The 13,738-nt window shown below is 33.6% G+C and overlaps 2 protein-coding genes across 5 annotated transcripts in view; one reads left to right on the forward strand and one right to left on the reverse strand.

Annotated features, from left to right (window-relative positions):
• LOC134721111 (dihydroorotate dehydrogenase (quinone), mitochondrial-like) overlaps positions 1 to 5,465 on the reverse strand; it is a 56,214-nt gene extending 50,749 nt beyond the window's left edge. For 2 of the 4 annotated variants that reach the window (XM_063583862.1, XM_063583858.1), the window contains exons 1-2: positions 5,342 to 5,465; positions 1,864 to 2,073 (exon numbers count right to left, since the gene is read on the reverse strand). In XM_063583862.1, coding sequence (XP_063439932.1) covers positions 1,864 to 2,073; positions 5,342 to 5,377 — 246 coding nt within the window. In that variant the 5' untranslated portion in view covers positions 5,378 to 5,465. The remainder of the gene's footprint in view (positions 1 to 1,863; positions 2,074 to 5,341) is intronic. The other 2 variants (XM_063583861.1, XM_063583860.1) reach the window with 2 other exon arrangements.
• Positions 5,466 to 5,627: 162 nt separating this feature from the next.
• Positions 5,628 to 13,738, forward strand: part of LOC134721113 (ATP-dependent RNA helicase DDX1-like) — a 161,175-nt gene continuing 153,064 nt past the window's right edge. Inside the window, exon 1 of the mRNA XM_063583867.1 lies at positions 5,628 to 5,690. Within this exon, the coding sequence (XP_063439937.1) occupies positions 5,675 to 5,690 (16 nt within the window). The 5' untranslated portion in view covers positions 5,628 to 5,674. The remainder of the gene's footprint in view (positions 5,691 to 13,738) is intronic.

Raw genomic sequence — 13,738 nt, forward strand, 5'->3', positions numbered from 1 at the left:
AATTAATCCCTAAGTTTTGGGTATCTTATGTATATCTTTGGTACTTTCTCTTCAAATCATTAAATCCATTTTTAGAATTTTGGTAATTTAAAGGCTGTCATAACATAAAGTAACTTGTCAGAGAAAGATAGGTTGTAAGCTGACCTCAGAATTTTTTATTTATTGTTTTCCTGCCATATTTATATATACATGGTTTATTAAAAAAATATATGTATTTGGTTGGTGCATGTACATGGGAGAAAAAAATCCCTTAAAATAAATCCATTGGAGCTCCTTTTTTTTTGTTTTAACTATGAACAACAAACTATCTTGAAAATTATTTTATGAATGGCTTTCATTTATTTTGACTTTATTGAACCATAAAACTAATTTTTGACTCTTCACATTGAATAATCCGCGAAGCGGATTATGTAAAATGTGAAGAGTCAAAAATTAGTTTTATGGTTCAATAAAGTCAAAATAAATTATTGCCATTCATTATAAATAAATTTCTATGAAAAAAATAGGCTCAAAGAACTTTTAATACTATTTATATTAAAACAATAACAACATACACACATGTTGGCGTATGAATACACAACATCAGAATGGGCGTGTCTCCATAAAAATTGATAACATTGAAAATAAAACTAATACTTTTAACCAATCAGAAGACAGTAAATACACCAAATTTATTTATTAGAAAATGTTCAAATGGGAATAATCCTTTCATATTTATTGTTTTCCCTATCAACTTTCTATCTCATTTGTATGCACTGACAATTCATTTTATCCTGATTTAGAGTTATTTCTCGCAATTTGATTGGCTGATATTGTCCTAATAAATTTCAGTACAATTTTTTATTACGTCAATAGGAATTATCTCCCTAATTTATTACGTCAATTGGGATTATCTCCCTTCTACCATTGACCTAATAATATTTTTTTTTAAATGAGTTGCTTCATAGTCCTAAAATTTTAATTTTTCACAGTTTTAGATTAAATATCTAAAATATATTTGGTTGATGTTGTTATTATATTGAATTTAAATATAATAATATGTAATATAACAAAATCAGGATAAATTTGTTGCACAGTGTTCAATTGTCCTAATACGGAATTTATCGGGTCAATAAAATTCATATCGGGTTTGGCTTCGCCTCACCCGATATGAATTTTATTGACCCGATAAATTCTCGTATTAGGACAATTACACACTGTGTAACTAATAGTTCTATTTTGTTGTATTTTATTATGTTATTGTCAAAAAAATAAAAGCATTGTAATAAATGAGTGAAATTTAACACCTGCAAAACAAAAGAATTTCTATTTCTATTCTCCACATCTACTCCTATACATATTAGCAAGAGCTGAATTCAACAAAATTACATACGTAGAATACCTAAAAAGGTTCAAAAGTACACGTAAAACAAAATACAAGCTTTTAATTGATAAATATTATCAAATATAAATAAATTTGATACCAACATACACATGTACAAGGATGAAAGTTGGTGCCTGTTAAAATGTTTAAACCAACTGCATTTGTTTGAACCTGTACTAAGTCAGGAACCTGTTATTTAGTTGTTGGTGCTTTTTGGTGTGGTTCATAAGTGTTTCAGTGGTGTTTTTTTTTTATAGTTTACTCTGTATTCCTGTATGAATGGTTCAACACTTATCATTTTTTGGGGCCATCTATAGCTTGCTGTTAGATGTGAGCAATAGGATTGGGTTGAAGGTCTTATTTTGACCTATAATAATGATAATGTTTTACTTTTCACAATTGTGACTTGGATGGATAGTTGTGTCATTGGCACTAATACCACATCTTCTTATATCTATAGATGAAGATTTGAAGCCTGTGAAAGCCTCAAATATACAAACCAGCACTGGATGTGGTGTTATCTTTGATTTAGGTACCAGTTTATACTTTGCTGCCTTCACTGCCATCTTGTGAGATGTTTCAGCATCAAACAGTTGGAAAAATGGCATTACATACTCTTTATAAAACTTCTCGTTTCCTTTATATATCTGATGTCCAGCAAACATAACAGTGCCACCAGTTGTAATAAAAAAGGCATCTTTCAGCAATTTCTGAAGTATGAAATAAAACATTGTAATCAATGATCCAGTTATGACAGTGGTGTGAGGCCAGCTGAAGGACGCCTCCGGGTGCGGGAATTTCTCGCTACATTGAAGACCTGTTGGTGACCTTCTGCTGTTGGTTTTTTTATTTGGTCGGGTTGTTGTCTGAGGCAGTCTCTTTGACACATTCCCCATTCCCCATTTCCATTCTCAATTTTATTTATGATCTAGTCAATTTTTGCTGATTTTATTTCCTAATATTATTCCTTCTTAATTAACCAAAGTATAACTAAATTTTATACAGATTTCATTTGATTTGTTTGTCTTTTCTTTAAAAAAAAATCCATCTTATATAAAGCAGTGGCGGATCCAGGGGAGAGAGGTTCCAGGGGTTGGAACCCCCTCTTTTTTTTTTAGACGAACCTGTAATTGGAACACCCTCACCTTTTATCCTGGTTTCAGAACCCCTTTTTTAAAATGGCTGGATCCACCTTTGAAAAGTGTTTTACTTTTCAATCAAATGAGATAAATATCTCAGTTTAAAGAGAAAACATTAAGAATTATGAGACTTTTTTTTATAGGATACATGATCTATCACTATTGTCAGGTATTTTCTATTCAAATCAAACTAGGTCTAGGTGATGTACATTTGTAAAGTTCTTGAAAAAAAAAAATCAGAAAAGAGTGGACATATAAAGCTTGATTTTGAGGGGCTTATCAGAAAATCACCCCAGACAAAACCAGATGCTCCGCAGGGCGTAGCTTTATACGACCGCAGAGGTTGAACCCTGAACGGTTGGGGCAAGTATGGACACAACATTCAAGCTGGATTCCGCTCTAAATTTGGATTGTGATTAAATAGTTGACACAGCATAGGTTTCTGACACAGATTGGATGTGGTCTAATGAAATATTTTTTTAGCCTTTGAGCAATTCACTATGCTGTTGAATATAAATCCTCTCGAAAAAATGTTTGAAGAAATTTTCTTTTTATTTATGAAATTTCAAATGAGAAAAATTGAACCCAATTTTTTAATCACATCCCCCTTTCCCTTATTCCAAAACTAATTTCAATTAAAATATTCTAATGGAGTTTGCAACAATTACTACTCATTTAAATACATCATAAAATATTAAGATGTAAAAAAACTGCTTGTTATCACTGAATGGTAAAGATTATTTAAATTTATCAGTTGGTAGTAAAAAGTGAATATACATTGTATTTTGTATATAACAAAGATTTAAGTTGATTCTGGACAAAGAAAGATAACTCCAATTAAAAAAAATTCTTGCAGATATTTCTTGCTTACTATACTGGACAAAGAAAGATAACTCTTATTTAAAAAAAAAATTGCTATTTCACAATATTGTGAAATTAGATATTTCTTGCCATTGCACAATACTGTGCAATTGAAAAGACTTGCTATTGCACAATACTTAATATAATAATTTTAGATCCTGATTTGGACCAACTTGAAAACTGGGCCCATAATAAAAAATCTAAGTACATGTTTAGATTCAGCATATCAAAGAGGCCCAAGAATTTAATTTTTGTTAAAATCAAACTTAGTTTAATTTTGGACCCTTTGCACTTTAATTTACATCAATTTTAAAACTGGACCAAAAATTAAGAATCTACATACACAGTTAGATTTGGCATATCAAAGAACCCCAATTATTCAATTTTTGATGAAATCAAACAATGTTTAATTTTGGACCTCGATTTGGGCCAACTTGAAAACTGGGCCAATAATCAAAAATCTAAGTACATTTTTAGATTCAGCATATCAAAGAACCCAAAGGTTTCAATTTTTGTTAAAATCAAACTAAGTTTAATTTTGGACCCTTTGGACCTTAATGTAGACCAATTTGAAAACGGGACCAAAAATTAAGAATCTACATACACAATTAGATTAGGCATATTAAAGAACCCCAATTATTCAATTTTGATGAAATCAAACAAAATTTAATTTTGGACCCTTTGGGCCCCTTTTTCCTTAACTGTTGGGACCAAAACTCCCAAAATCAATACCAACCTTCCTTTAATAGTCATAAACCTTGTGTTTAAATTTCATAGATTTCTATTTACTTATACTAACGCTATGGTGCGAAAACCAAGAAAAATGCTTATTTTGGTCCCTTTTTGGCCCCTAATTCCTAAACTGTTGGGACCGAAACTCCCAAAATCAATACCAACCTTTCTTTTGTGGTCATAAACCTTGTGTCAAAATTTCATAGATTTCTATTAACTTAAACTAAAGTTATAGTGCGAAAACCAAGAAAATGCTTATTTGGGCCCTTTTTGGCCCTTAATTCCTAAAATGTTGGGACCAAAACTTCCAAAATCAATACCAGCCTTCCTTTTATGGTCATCAACCTTGTGTTAAATTTTCATAGATTTCTATTCACTTTTACTAAAGTTAGAGTGCGAAAACTAAAAGTAAAACGACGACGACGACGACGACGACGACGACGCCAACGTGATAGCAATATACGACGAAAATTTTTTCAAAATTTGCGGTCGTATAAAAACTGAAAGTGGGATACAGCACGCATATATATACAGTGAGATTTGTACAAAAACTGCCTTTAAACAGTAGGTTTAAGCAGCACAGTGTCAGTGAGCTATTATATGCACAAAAAAAAAACCCCAAAGTGGTCCCATGTTCCGGTTGTCCGGTGTATTGGTCAGCAAGCATATGCAAAAACAACATGTACACAGTCCAAGTCCTTTCATACACTATCAGTACACTGGGCTCTAAAGGAATTGGATTGCTATATTGTATGTATATATTAAATATTATTTATAAGTATGTCTGAGTCAGTGACAACTCTACAACAGATTTATCCATCGGATCACTATCAAAGATGGTGATACATGGCTGTGTACATTATGTATATACAACTCGTCTAAACATCAACCCAACAATGTTAGATCTGTAAATTTGCTTTCGCCAATTTTTTGTTCTTCCCTCGCCGGGATTCGAAACCCATGCTACTGAGATATCGTGACACCAAATCACCTGCACTGCAGCCGTCCCGCTTGACCACACGACCACCTGAGCTTCTAAAATAAAGCTTTCGGTGACCGTGTGTTACCTTTCCTCGTCAGTTTTAATCTAGCGTCGTACTACAGTACATTAATTATTATTTATACAGACTTGTGAAGTTGTGTACAGTTGTGTTTGGAAAAATCAGTGCACTGACACTGTAAGTAATGGTTGCACTTTTCTTTTTATAGTGAATGTCATCTTATGAAAATTGGAGAAAACGTTTACCAAATTACCAGGACCTTTCTTAGCTGCTCCACTCATCTCAGTATTTGTTATTTATAACTGTGATACACGGAGAAAGTTAACCCAAAGTCATTTTTTGATGTTATAAAACTCAAGAACATGTAAAGCTATGGGTAAACTAAAATCTCAAACACTTCACAATCTTATAAACTTGCGTGGAAATTCTTTTAAAAATTGAATTCAAATTAAAAATATTTGATTCTCAAGATACAACCTAAAAATTCTTTGCAAAATATATTTTTTAATTTTTATTGTTTAAAATCCGTAACTAATTGTCCGCGAAAATAGCTCTAGTAACAAACCAAAACGTCCAGCATGACAGCTTTTGAAGGTATACTTTTATTTTGTTGTATAAAGACATTTAGAACTCACACATTTAATTTGTCAATATTTTTTCTTTAATTCATATACTATACCTATGACATAAATTAAAATATAGGTTAGCATGCCTAGAATAACTAATATTGATGCCGGCGAAATGTTTTTTTTAGCATGCCGTTAGCTCCCATGAACAACCGGTGTAAATTCTCAATTCAATCAATATTATATAAATTCAGGGGCGGATTCAGCCATTTAAAAAAGGGGGGGTTCCTAACCCAGGCCAAAAGGGTGTTCCAATTACATGTCCCCATTCAAATGCACCGTCCAAAAAAAAAGGTAGGGCTCCAACGGTATCAGGACTGTGTGCCCTAGTAACATGTTCGCCCTGGGTCCGTTTGCCCTGAGTTCGTTCGCCCTTAGAGTCTGTTCGCCCTACCAAAAAATATTAATATTCAGGGCATTGAAGTTGAATAAACTTAATCAGGACTGTGTGCCCTAGTAACATGTTCGCCCTGGGTCCGTTTGCCCTGAGTTCGTTCGCCCTTAGAGTCTGTTCGCCCTACCAAAAAATATTAATATTCAGGGCATTGAAGTTGAATAAACTTAATCAGATATATTTCTATGGTATATATTCTTGAAATTTATGGAAACATGGAAATATCTAAAAGTTTATGGCTTGTTAAGGATAATTAATTTATTGTTTTATGACAAAATAATTCGGATCACTGCTTATTGTGATACCTGTCTTTTGATGGATTTATAATATAAAAAACAAATTTGTTTTGATAATACATTGTAATATATCAGCTTGAAATATTTTTTTTTTTAAATGTACGAACTGTAAAACAGATTTACAAGTTCATTCATTAAAATACTCTGAGACTAGTCTAAGTTATACTGCATACATTAGTGAATGACTGAATACAATTATTTTGTTAACAAATATCAACAAAGATAAATACATTGTATTTCAGTATTCTACTGCAATCAAAGGGAAAATGATGAAATTGATTGCGGTGTGATGATTTTTGTATCTATGGTTAAATTGTTTATATTGGTTACAGTTCAACAGAAGCCTTATTGTATATATTTGTATAATACTTTAATAAACATAGAAAAGAGTAAGATGTTTCGCTGGTAAACTTTGGGTCAGGTTCAATGTAAAGGGGTGTTCCTTAGGAAACTCAGATACGAGTAACGAGGCACTTGATAGAATACCCCTCCTTCAATAATGGTACGGCTACCATTGGGGTATATAAGCTGGAGAGAATCCTAGGTTAGAAGTCATTGGAGAAAAAAGACCACGGTACGGTGATATTCGAGATCGCTCGCTCGTATATATTATAAGTTATTACTAAGAGTAATAAAGAACAGGTTGGTGCCTGTTAGAAACACGGACTTGTACATTTACAAGCTAATCCGTATTGTACCGTATAGGACAAGTGTGAGTCTGTGTGACCACCTTGTAAAGTACATAATTGTACAAGAGGAACAAAGACAAGTGCGTAAACTAGTAGGGTACACTATTGTACCAGCAGGACAAGTTTGTTCCTGGCCTAGGACAAATTTGTAAGAGAACAAATTTGTACCAGTGTATATATTATAAAGTAGAATTGTTTATAGATACTTTATTAGAGATTGCAAAGAGCAGTTGTACATATTTTGGTTCATTGACGTTAATATTTGAATACAGATTATTTGTTATATGTTTTTTAAATAGAGCAATTTTGGATCCAGTATCAAACTGGTAACGTACTCATTCTAAATTGAAATAGACACGCTTACCCTGTGTACACGTTACATAATTTGGTGGCAGCGGTGGGAACCAAATTGTTCATTTTTAAATCCATAGTGAAATATTATATCCAAATTTGATCATCTTATTAACTTATATCCAAACTGTCTTGTGAGAATTTACTGTTCACTTTTGCACAATTCGTTTTTGTTCAAACTGTTCACTCTTGCACAGATCAAAATTGTACTGTTTACGTTTTAAATTTCCCACGGTTAAGTTACGATTATTATTTACATTTGCGATCGATAATGGTACAGGCAAAATTTTGATTGACATTTATTACGTTGTACATTTATGACATTGTGTTGATATTATTATATTGTGAATGCATAGTTATATCGCAAATTAAAGTACAAAAATGTCTTTTGACGACGAATTGACAAAACAAATTGAAGGTTTGGAAGAGACAAGGTATAGAAACAGTTTTGTTTCGTCTACACCTAAAGATCAGGGTGTTAGTCCAAAAGATACTTTTATAAAAAGAAATGATTTGGGTCTGGGATCAAGAGGGTCCTCATTGTCAAGGAAGGGAGATAATGAAAAAGTTGATTTACCAACATTCAACAACCCGAATATGCACAAAACTGTTAAATTTTCCCAAATTGATTTAAAGGAAGGGGATACTTTGCCTTTACCCATAGATAATAGTTACATTAGGGAAAAAGACAAAACTGACAAATCAAAGTACCGACATACTGGTAACACAAATAATTCTGTTGTGAAAATTAAACCATGTCAATATAACAGTAGCACATCATGGACAGACTATTTGTCCCATTTTGAAATGTGTGCACTTGTAAATAATTGGTCGGAAAACCAAAAAGGGTTATATTTGGCGGTATCGTTAATGGGACAAGCACAGGCTGTACTTGGAGATTTACCAAGTGAGAAGAGACAAAACTTTTCCGATCTAGTCAGCGCACTTGAAGAGCGATTCGCGCCTTCTAGTCAAACTGAGTTATACAGAGTTCAGTTTAAAGAAAGACGTCAAAAAGCCAGCGAATCTCTTCCCGAATTAGGCCAGTCAATTCGGAGATTGTCCAACTTGGCATATCCTACTGCCCCATTGGACGTACGTGAAACTCTCGGGGAAAGAGCAGTTTATTGACGCGCTCGTTGATTCGGAAATGCGACTTAGAATAAAACAATCGCGACCGAAAGGTTTAAATGATGCCGTGAGACTTGCTGTTGAACTAGAGGCTTACAATAAAGCCGAAAATAAAGTGAGAGAGGGACGAGGTTATTTACGGCAAACTAGGAACGATGACGAGTTAAGTAGGGAAGAAAGGATTACAAGTAGTGACTCGCCAACGATTGACATTGCATCATGGATGCAAACAATTGAGAAAAGTCTAAGTACTCTTACGACTGAAATGGCAACATTAAAAACTAGTGGTACAAAAGTGGGACCTTCTTATAATAAAACGAGATATACCCAAATTAAGAGAACAAATAAGGGTTGTTACAATTGTGGCAAATTTGGTCATTTAGCAAGGGACTGTCGCCTACCCCGAAGAAATCAGAACAATTATAATCGAAATGAGGGGGATGGGACTGTCAAAACATTAATGAAAACTAGAAAACAAAATAACCGTAAGACAAATGAAGGTGCGGTTACAACAGCATCTGAAGATGCTGGTATGTATGTCAAACTAAATGTAGGAGACATTGAAGCCAAGTTTGTGGTTGATACAGGAGCAACTTTGACTTTGGTATCTTCCAAGTTATACGATATGTTGACTCCATTAGATAAATCATATCTAAGTGAAGTTAAGACAAGTGTTAGGTCAGTATGTGGCACTAAGCTAGAGCTTCGTGGAAAAGGCAGGTTCAATCTGCATTTCGGTCCAAATATGTTGCAATCTGAAGCTGTAGTGACTGATCTGCAAGTTGATGGTATACTTGGTTTGGACTTCATGAAACGACATAATTGTTTAATTAATGTTAAGAATGGGCACTTTTGTATTGGGGACTTTAAGGTAGATTTGTGTTTTCAGGGATCAATAGGCTGTTACCGAGTGGTTGCTTCAGAAGTGGTTGTTATACCGCCAAGGTCAGACATTGTCATTAATGGCACGGTTTGCTTAGCAGATGGTCAGAAATTACCTGCTGACAATGCTTTGTTAGAGGCAAATGAGCATGCAGGGAAAGACTACATTTTGACTGCTAGAACGTTGGTAAGGTCAGGCTAAAAAGTCCCTGTTAGATTAATGAACACAGAACTAGATCCTAAGACAATCTATCCTGGTACAACTATAGCCCAAATGTCTGGTGTTGAACAAGTACTGGATGGTAATATTGGTTCAAATGAAGAGAAACATGACGGACTTAGACCAGATTTACAAGATCTGTTAGACAGGACATCAGATGAATTGACTTCGAAAGATAAACAAAAAGTAAATTCTTTGTTGATAGAAAATCAGAACTTGTTTGCTTCTTCTGATGTTGACTTGGGAAGGACCAATCTTGTAAAACATGAAATCAATACAGGAAACGCAAGGCCGTTTAAAGAACCACCTCGTCGTACACCTTGTCATTTTAACAAGGTAGTAAATCAAAAAGATATTATTAAAGGTATCCCTGCACATAAATGGGCTTGGGAACTTAAAGAGAAGTTAGAACACTCTCACAGCTTTGTCAGAGGTAAAATTAAAGGACAGATGCGCAGACAGAAACACTATCACGACCTCAAACTGTCATATCATAATTTCAGAAAAGATGATGAGGTATACGTCTATTTCCCAGTAAAGAAACCTGGGATGTCTTCAAAACTGACTAGTTTCTGGAAAGGTCCTTTCAAAATTCTCGACAAATATGGCGACCTTACATATAAAGTTGACTGTGGGTACAGAGGGAAACCACAAGTCATACATGTCGACAGACTTAAGAAAAAGAACAAACAGACATTAAGGACAGAATCGGATAACACTTTTGTTCCATTAGACACTGAAAACAATAGTGTTGAAGATGGTCCTATGGACATGATAGAGACTCCATATCTGCAAGACATAGCTGTACACGAGTCAACGTTGCCTGTTGAAGAAACTCAGGAAATTAGTGTTGAAGGGCGTCGTACAAGGCGAAAACCAGCCTGGATGGCAGATTATATTGTTAAATAGATTTTGTACATTTAACTGAATTAAAATGTGTATTTAATATTTCTATGTTTTATCCGTTTGAAACATGTTAAAGATAGTTTTAGACATGCGGGACGCATGTGTTTTTGAGGCGTGGGTTATGTGATGATTTTTGTATCTATGGTTAAATTGTTTATATTGGTTACAGTTCAACAGAAGCCTTATTGTATATATTTGTATAATACTTTAATAAACATAGAAAAGAGTGAGATGTTTCGCTGGTAAACTTTGGGTCAGGTTCAATGTAAAGGGGTGTTCCTTAGGAAACTCAGATACGAGTCACGAGGCACTTTGATAGAATACCCCTCCTTCAATAATGGTACGGCTACCATTGGGGTATATAAGCTGGAGAGAATCCTAGCTCAGGGTCGATTGTTAGAAGTCGTTGGAGACAAAAGACCATGATACGGTGATATTCGAGATCGCTCGCTCCTATATATTATAATTTATTACTAAGAGTAATAAAGAACAGGTTGGTGCCTGTTAGAAATACGGACTTGTACGTTTACAAGCTTATCCGTATTGTACCGTATAGGACAAGTGTGAGTCTGTGTGACCACCTTGTAAAGTACATAATTGTACAAGAGGAACAAAGACAAGTGCGTAAACTAGTAGGGTACACTATTGTACCAGCAGGACAAGTTTGTTCCTGGCCTAGGATTTAGGATAGCTTATGATTCTAATAAATGTTTAAAACACTTTTAACTGCAGACTGTACATGTATGTTATGTTAACTGAACAATAGAAACCAAGTCCACTTATAAGTAAAAGATTCATAATAACAAAATTTTCCTCTAGAAAGATTTATAATAACAAAATTTTCCTCTAGATACTAACTTTTGATCATTAACAAGTTTGGTATAAATCCAGGTTAGTTTAAGAAAGTTATTCAAATTTCCTGGCAGAAAAAAACTAAGTCCATTTATAAGTAAAATACAGATAGACAGGATTTTTTTTTTACCAAATTTACTTGTGTATACTATCTTATGATCAGAAGCAAGCTTCTGTCCAGTTTGGTAGAAATCCAGGATAGTTAAAGAACAATGAAGAAGGTTATGAAAATTTCCAAAATTAACCACAGAGTGAACATTTGTTGATGCTGCTGATGCCGACAATGGACTGTACGAATGCTTTTTCTCACTTTTTCAACAAAATCAAAAGGCTCAACAAAAAGGAATGGTTATGTATGATAACACCAAACAAAATCTACTAAAGATCAATTAACTTTGATGTAAGCAACTATATGTAACCATACTGCCCTCAAAGAAGAGCATAACAAACACTGCATATTATTTAGCTATGAAATGCCCTGACATAACCATGATAACAAAATGTAAAACATTTCTAACAAGAAAAAGCCTTATTTACAGTACCCTTCAAGAGTACCAACTCTCCCACACCCTACACCGAGGAAAATGTCGGAGCCACTCCGAAAAACTCTGATATTCCTCCCAAAATGTTGGGAGGAATTTGGGAGTAATCTCTCCCAAAATCAGGTAAATGTTTATTGTGATAACGAGCTCACTCTCTACACCGAGGAATTAATTGCCCTTATCCTACTTTGATCTATACTGGCACAAGACTGAATGGGTAATTGGATTACCTGACAGGTAAAGGTTGAAGTAATAAAGAATTATATTTCCGGTCTACTGTACCAGTTTAAGTGTCAAACAGGTGTATAATTTTAAATGTCTTTTATACTAATTAAATTTCATTTGTGGTAATAAAAACTAAAGTCAAAATATTTTTGTATTTTTTGTTAGCCCATCTAAAAATATCTTAACCTTAATGTACTTGCTTTAAAAAAAAACCGATTATAAAATATAGCGGAATATGTGAAAAACAAAATATTCTACTTCAAAGTTAAAGTCTTTATTTAAAAATTATAAGTCTAAAAATTTTATATATGCAAGTAAAAAGGAAAATTTATTCACCATTCATTAGACAAAATAATTGGCCCGTAATAATTGTGTAAATCTACAGCATTTTCTTTTTACAATTATCTAATTGCTGGAATGAATAAAAGATTTAAAAGCAAAATGTTGTTTTTAATTCTTTCAATTGTATTTAAGTTTTATTAAAAATGAAAACTGCTTAATTTTGACCTCGATGTCTTCACCAGTAAATTAATATTTTATTGACAAAATGAGCATACTTGTGTAAAAATAACCGGAAACTTTCGCTAAATTAATCTGAGCAGTTAAATAAAATTACGTGTTTGAAAGTTTTGTATATTCAAGTAAAAAGGAAAATATTATTCACCATTCGTTATGCTTAACATTTACGGCATTTTCGTTTTACGATTTGTTGGCAGTACAGCAGAATAATAATACATTTCCGTTACAACAGGAATACTTCCAGCTGCATTAATTCGTCTTTGTTAAATATTAACTTTCGCACAATGAATGTAAATTTGTGTATTTTCAACAAAAGATTTTAAAAACAATTATTTGCCGTGCGAAGACAATTCCACGATACACATCTCAGTTATCAACAGTTTGGGTTGAACTTGAACTTGACTTACTTAACAATGTTAAATGCTAAAAATAGTTAACATCAATGTTATCCACAGCACAAGTTTTTTAAAGGGCAGGAAAAAATATCGCGTACTAGTAAACTCAGGTGACCTTTCTGGCCGACTGGGAAAGTCCATTCAAGGTTTCTAAAGTTGCAGAACGACATTTTTGTGCAATCGTATTGAGGCTCCAGAAGGTCCTTTTACAATTTATTTTTTCGGGAAAATATAATTCTTATCCTAATAAACGTGAACACATTTTTATACGACCGCAAATTTTTAAAAAATTTTCGTCGTATATTGCTATCACGTTGGCGTCGTCGTCGTCGTCGTCGTCGTCGTCGTCGTCGTCGTCGTCGTCGTCGTCGTCGTCGTCGTCCGAATACTTTTAGTTTTCGCACTCTAACTTTAGTAAAAGTGAATAGAAATCTATGAAATTTTAACACAAGGTTTATGACCATAAAAGGAAGGCTGGTATTGATTTTGGGAGTTTTGGTCCCAATATTTTAGGAATTAGGGGCCAAAAAGGGCCCAAATAAGCATTTTCTTGGTTTTCGCACTATAACTTTAGTTTAAGTTAATAGAAATCTATGAAATTTTGACACAAGGTT

Source organism: Mytilus trossulus, chromosome 6 (genome assembly GCF_036588685.1).
Source record: "Mytilus trossulus isolate FHL-02 chromosome 6, PNRI_Mtr1.1.1.hap1, whole genome shotgun sequence".
Classification (NCBI taxonomy): domain Eukaryota; kingdom Metazoa; phylum Mollusca; class Bivalvia; order Mytilida; family Mytilidae; genus Mytilus; species Mytilus trossulus.